We start from the raw sequence: 7,367 nt of genomic DNA, 5'->3' as shown, positions 1-7,367 counted from the left end.
GGTAAAGTCAAGGCTGTCATCGATTCCGTAAGAGAAGCTGGCGTCAAGTTGCTTTGAGGATTGTTCAATAATCTGAATCAGTTTCATCTTGTTAATTCAGAACATTGTCGTTTCTTTTTCCGGTTAATGGGGCAGATTGAGATTAGATTGGTGCCACAATCAAATCCATGTTTCTTGCTCAAGGAGAAATTTTTTTTCTTAAAGATAATGAATGTTATAACTTATGAGTTTTTTGACTATTGAAATAAAATAGATTAATTAAAAAATTATTTAGTTTCTGATAGTATAGTGTGATTTATTAATGGTGTTTTCTTGACATGATTATTCTAACGGGTCCCAAAGTGACGATAAAAGAGAGATTTTGATTAATCAATAAAGTGAGATTCTGTTCTTGAACCCAATTTGACGGAGTCTGTGCAATTGGGTATTCGGGTCGACCCGTAATACTCTTCCTCTCGGTCTCGGGCAAGACTTGTAGAACCTTAACTCACGAGTACTTTGTCTTTGTCTTTTGTCTTTTGCTTCGAGCTTAATTTAGATCAGTCTAGTTGAGCGAGAGAGAGAGAGAGAGAGAGAGAGAGAGAGAGAGAGAGGAAGGTGTTTAACGAAGAGATTGTTTCTGATTCAGAGTCCGATCTTGTTTCTTCATCTCCTGATCTCCTTTTCGTCAGGTTAGTATCAAATCTCAGGGTTCTTTTTGTTCATCTGATCTGTTTTGTTAGATTCTAGAAATGGGTTCGGAGGATATTGGATTCTATTACTCAAAGTTTCAATCTTTCATTCGTTTTTGTTGTTTGGTGGACCATCTTGACTCGTCTGATGCATAATACATCAATTAGAAATGCTAGCTTAGTGTTGGGATTGTTATATCATTGAAAAGAGATGGAACTTTGGAATACAAACTTATCAAAAGCTGTTCAATTTGAGTGAGACGCTCGTTGTTGGTGGTTAAACTTGCTTAAGAATGAATGGGTGTAGAACAATGTTTTCAGGTGCAGTGAAACAGGATTTAAAAGGTGTATGTGTTTCTAAAGGAGGGCGGTTTCCGCCATATGAATCAGAAGGAAAGCCTCCTAAATCTGTTGGTAGAGGATCCAAGGATCTTACTCTGTGCCGGGTGTTTCGTAAAAGGACTTGTTGCTCTTCTGTTCAGACAAACCCGGCTTTCGTAGCTGTTAGAAACTTGGCTACTTATGGAGAAGCTAGTCAAGAATGCTTGCAGTTGTTCGAGTTATTGGAGTGTTCAATCTGTAACCCAAATGTTGGAATTCAACCGGGTCCTCCTCGCATTTGCGCCTCGTTTTGTGACAGAGTCTTTGAAGCTTGCAAAGACGCATACTTTGCCAGTAATGCACTTACGCGGGTAAGAAAGTTCTCGTTTGGAAGATTGTGTAACCTCTGGATTTTTGGGATCTAATGGTTTTCAAATATGTGTGCTTAGGTGATTGGCCCTTGTGGAGTAAACGACAACATCATCTGCGTTAAGGCCTCAAATTGGGAGTCCAATGGCACAGCCTTTTGTGAAGCAGCTGGTTTTGCTGTCCAAACAAATAGTGATTCTAGAGAAAAACCATGCTACGGAAGCAAAGCGAGTCTAGAATCAGTTGTGGAGTCATNGGTGGAATCATGGTCCAGAGACTCGAGAAAGGAGACGCCTTTGAAGACTGAGACTTTGTCATGTTTTAAAGATCTTCTCCAATGGGTTCGTGAAATGACGACGATTCAGAAAATTTCTTTGGGAATGTCGTTTCTAGTAGCGGGAATGTTCTTGATCAGGTCTCACCTTTCTTGCTTCTCTCTTCAATTTTAAGTCTTTACGGTAACATTTCAACATACTAACACTTGCTCTAGGTGCTTCAGGCAATCTAATAACCGTAATCAGAAGCAGCGGCTAGCTGCGATTCAGAGGACTGCTAGAAGATTGGGTGGGAACACGAACGGGGATTCATATAGTGCAGCTATAAATAGAAGAACAGTTCAAAGTTGACTTCTTTTCACCAATGAACAAGCTCTGATTAAGCTTATGTAAGGATATATATTTTGTGGCAGTAGTTTGTAAAAGCCAGGAATTAACTGTTATCAAAGTCTTGTCTCAAGTGAAATTTTGCCAAATGCGTCAAGAACTGTGTTGTACTGTTCTGTCTTTTTATACTGATAAAATTAGGGACAAGAAAATCAAACCTTTGCCAAGGATTAAAGATGGACAAATGCGGAATTTTGACGATATGCAAAAATGTTTGTGACACTCTTAACAGTAACGTTATTTGTTATTAAAATATTTATGTTAAATATATTAAATATGATATCAAAATTTAAGAATGTCTATATAACGTCTGGTTGAGTCTAATTAAAATATAAAATATATAATCATCATGTTTATTCGTAGTTGGAAGAATATTATACATACACTTATACTCAACAGTTACTCCTTATTGCATAAGATCTATATTCTAGGGGTTTGATCTAGTTTTGTGATGAGAAGTAATAATGTTCGGATCCTTTCTTGCTTACCTTAAAATCAGGGTTTTCAGGGAAGATCTTAATTGTTTTTCAGATCTTTAATGTTAGATCTTAATTGTTTTTCAGATTTTAATGGCCCAAAATCTTCTGGCTCTGGGTAATCGGCCCTTCTCACAGCAGTGGCGGGAGAAAAACTCACATGGGAGGATGCTCCAATGATTCTAAGTTTTGCTTCTTCTCTCCCCATATTCAATGGACCATCTGACACAAAGCTAAGAGGAGTGTACGTGTATAAAGAAGAATATGCAAATGGTGACAATGTTCTTGATACGGTGGATTGGGGGAGCCCTCTAATGATGTAGAGACCGTTGGCGAATTTGTAATCGGTGTGGAGTTTTCTTCTATGGCGGTAGTCTCTATAGACAATTTGGGGAATCTGAAAAATTTAAAATTGTCGAGGATGATGTTCATGGATTCAACGCTTGATTACACCTTTAAATTACTATTAAGACAAATTTTTTATTTAAAACACAAAAAATTTAAAAATATAAAATATATAACGTTATACTCACACGTTATACTCTTTTAAAAATTCAAATCTAATAAAAATCATAAATTTTTACTATTTTTCTTTCTCTTCTTCATCAGCTTCCTCACATTCTTCCACTGAATAATCATTCAAAATCTCTTTTTTAGACTACCACACAACTTGTTAACCAATCAAACTCCACGACCAAAATCATTGACTCTTTTCACATTAAATTTGTGCAATTCATGAAAACCAACATAGTCACTACATACATTCAATTATTGATATTTTCACCGTATAGTTACTCGGTTTTAGATTCACACCGTATACTTACACGGCATAATTGTAGTTTCAAATAGTTTTGGATATTTATACTATTGATGTATCTATCTTAACATTTTTGGAGTACATTTTTGTGCCATCCTCTCTTATCTTTGTACCCAAACAAGTCTCAACTAAATTCTCTACAATCCTTACAACCAAACACAATCATTTTCTTATTTGATAATATTAATTTCCTAAAATATATCTATCTAATTTAAATCAATATGTTAGATTAAAATATAATTCTTTTTTCATTTATATTTAATCTTATATTTAATTATTTTAATTACTATTTAATGTATAAAGTTAATAAAATTTTAGATTTTTTTAGCATATAATATGATTTGAATTTTTATAAACGGATATATATTAAAAATTGTCTTAGGATATTTGTAACGAAACAAGTATATCCACATATAGAGCTCAAAATACATTTTTGGAGTACAATAGGGTGCAATCACTTTTTGCCAACTTCGGGTCGAGGTTTTAACTAAAATTATAACCGATTCAATTATCTGAATCCTCCTTAAGATTGCCGAATATTTTGGGCTAATTTTTAATTCGTAGCATACTTATTTATATCCAATTAATGCCAGTTAATGCTCATTGTATCTTAGGAAAAAACTAATTTGCATGCCGAATTTTAGGGCCGAGTTTGACAAAAAGAATTGATATCCCAAATTATGTAATCACATCCTCACATCCTTATAATATAGCAACTAATTCAAGATGAATACATCTTAGGAAATATCTAATTTGCATTTAATAAACGATTACATATTTGATAAGATCTTATTAGCTTTAAATGTACACTATTAATCCAATAATATCAATTGAGAATCATAATAAAAATATGCCAAAATATTCATTCCTAAATCAGAACTAACAAATTGTAAAATGTATATTCTCAACTTGCGAATCAAAAGTTTCTACAAAACTCTACCTACAACCGTTAACTGTATATATATATATATATATATGCAATTCACCATCGGTTAAAAGCACCTTTAAACTATTACAATATCATATCAACAAAATAATAGACTCGTGGTTTACCACGGGGTAAAACCTAGTGTATAGTTATGGAGAATTCATTAGTTACGTTAAATATTGATTTTTGTATTGGAATATTCTCCTATAAATCCGATTAGAATATATATGGAATGTTAATTTTGATTGTGTCTTTGGAATATAAACTCCTATTAACCCGATTATAATCAATATGGTAGCTACGTAATTATAGGAGATTGCAAGCATTAACATCCCATCCCGTAACAATTTTTTGAAAATAAGAAAATGCATTTAATTTTGTGAAAAGGTTATTTGGCTAAAAGTAAAACAATTTGGTTAGATATAATAATTAATTATAATACGTTTTATACTATCTAATTTTATTTTAAACAATTTTTTTTAACTCATTTCCAATAAATCAATGAAATAATATGAAAGTACGTACAGAATAGTCACCCAAAATAAAACAAATTGTAAAAACCAAATGAAACAAAACAGAGCTAATGTAATAACTCAGCCTCGTCGTTCATTCTCAATTCTATCATGGAGCCATGCTGGACCGCCGAGAGCAAGATATGACTGTAACCGTCACTCCTTGGTGACACTAGAGGCAATCGCCCTAGCCAACTCATTGGCTTTCGGTGAAGAGAGCTTAAAAGAGAGCTCTCCCATCACCCATATTCCTCTAGTAATGTTGTTAAGTTCAGAACGGTACCTTGGCCATTCCTCAGGCGTTTTAATCGCGTCCAATGCAGCATGACAGTCCAACCAAATCTCCCAAGAAGTAATATGAAGGGCATGTAGACTTTGTAAGCACCATGTGACACAACTCAGTTCTGCAGAAATCCTGTTTGATCTTGGCAAGAAAGCATCTCTAGCGTGATATAACACATTCCCCTCATGATCCCGTAACAACCAAGCCCCACCACAAAACGAAGAATCATTCACCCAAGATGAGTGAAGATTACATTTAAGGTGACCCGGAGCCGGTCTAGACCATCGTTGTATGACACTTCTCCCTCTCTGCACTTCATTGTTTTCCGCTAAACCGATCAGATGTTGCTGCTTTATCCATTCTTCCGAAGTTTCCAACGCAGTAGCAACCAAGATATGGTGATTTGGATCACGCTGTGAAAAAACGAATTCATTCCTAGCTTTCTAGATGCCCCATAGAATCCATGGTATAGCTACCCGTGTTTGTTCCGGTACTCTAGGCTTGATCATCATTTTAAACATATACTCAATATTTTCGGCAATAGAGTTCAGAAAACCGTGAGCTGGAAAGGGTAATGTAGTTGCCCTCCAAACTCTGTCAGCTAGCGAACAACCAAAGAGAGTATGACAGATGGTTTCCTCTGCGGTTTGACAAACTTGACAAAGAGGATTAACTTGTAGCCCATGACTCCGCATACAGTCCGCCACTGCGAGTGCCCCAGATAAAGCTCGCCATAAAAACATGTGGATCTTCTCTTTCGTTCTGTTCAACGCTGTCATATTCTTCGTGATAGGATTAGTGAGCTCAGTCTCTCTCGAGAGAGTAGCCAGTTCCCACTCTTGACCGAGTACTTGCCGTTATTATTGTACACCCATATATTGTAAGTGCTGCGCCGAAAAATGATCGTAGGCGAACAACATCCTCAGGAGGAAAAAGTTCCTGTAGCTTTGACACATTCCAACTACCCTCAGAAGTGATTAAAGAGGACACCATAAGGAGAAGATCGATTGTCATTTCCTTATTGAAAGGTCGCCTTGGTGTTTTATCAAAAATCCATTTATCTAACCATACGCTAGTATCCTTACCATCATCAACAGATTTCAAAACACCACGTTCTAACAATTCACGGCCAAATAAGATGCTACGCCAGGTATATGAAGGTCAATAGCCCACTTTTGCATCAAAGAAACCTGTGGTTGGAAACTACCGTGCTCTATATACCTTGGCTAATAAGGAGCGAGGGGAGTCAATCAAACGCCACACTTTATCTATATTAACATTTTTGAAGTATATTTTCATTTATACTCTTGAAGTTTATTTTATTTTATTTGTTTATTTGCAACATTAACCCCTACAGAATTTCCTAAAATAATATTTCTACTTAATTAATCCTTACAAATTTTCATAAAATAAACAGTTCTACTTAACTCAATTAATGGAACTAATATAAGAATATTAGACATATTAAATCAATTTTTATTGTTGTGTTATGCCCTTTAAGTACATAATCCTTCACATTCGATCACATTCGATGGTACTAAAGTCGAGTGCATAATTATCAGCCTATTAAATTCATATTTCCAAAGACGTCCATAATGACACCACCAAGACAAATATTTAATTGTCTATATATCTTATTTGTAAAGTAAATATTGACCGAAGAAATTTTTGTTTTAATAAAACATTGATGGCTGAAATCTCTCTTTAAATGAGTACATAACTTAAATTTTACAAAGTTAATCCCTAGAAAGTTTTCTAAAATAATAAAAACTAAAATATGTAAAATCGACAGTCCATTAAAATCGAATAATATTCCTAATACTTCAAATATAGATTTAATCGTTTAATGCTATCATAATAATTATGTTAATCCAATATTCATTTCCGATTTCTATGGTACACAAAATCAATATATAAAACTAAATGGAAAGTAAATTTAAATTTTAACATATAAAACTAATAAATGGTATATTCCATAAATATACCTTTAATCTGTCACGTTTTGAAAGATCCTTCATGACATTTTAAATGATTTTTTGCTTGCTCACCAATTTAGTCTTAATTCTATATCACACCTAATGCATTTTTAAAACACTATAAATAATCTCTCACTACCTAAAGGAGAATGCACCAAACATACTTACAACCAGCAAAGAAACCTTACAGTAGTATTTTTTTTTTTCAGTAAACATTACAGTAATCTATGAAAACGGTTTTGTGTTTCTTTATTTTTTTTCTTTTGCTTTTGATGTTATTTAATATTCGTTGTAAGTAAGTCACTCTCATCTTTAAGAGATGAATCCATGTTCTATCATGATGTATATAGTT

At 34.1% G+C, this 7,367-nt stretch overlaps 1 protein-coding gene across 2 annotated transcripts; it reads left to right on the top strand.

The window, feature by feature from the left end:
* Positions 370–2,190, top strand: LOC104707016. 2 transcript variants are annotated; one of them, XM_019228427.1, is made up of 4 exons: positions 370–671; positions 979–1,363; positions 1,442–1,776; positions 1,852–2,190. In XM_019228427.1, exons 2-4 carry the CDS (start codon positions 983–985, stop codon positions 1,985–1,987), a joined length of 852 nt encoding a protein of 283 aa, XP_019083972.1. In that variant the 5' UTR covers positions 370–671; positions 979–982; the 3' UTR covers positions 1,988–2,190. The 2 variants fall into 2 exon arrangements, with proteins under 2 accessions (XP_019083972.1, XP_010421567.1); XM_010423265.2 differs by having other exon boundaries at positions 375–671; positions 1,861–2,145.

Source organism: Camelina sativa, chromosome 8 (genome assembly GCF_000633955.1).
Source record: "Camelina sativa cultivar DH55 chromosome 8, Cs, whole genome shotgun sequence".
Classification (NCBI taxonomy): domain Eukaryota; kingdom Viridiplantae; phylum Streptophyta; class Magnoliopsida; order Brassicales; family Brassicaceae; genus Camelina; species Camelina sativa.
The sequence above is the reverse complement of the archived record's forward strand: the minus strand, read 5'-3'. Positions and strand labels throughout refer to the sequence as shown.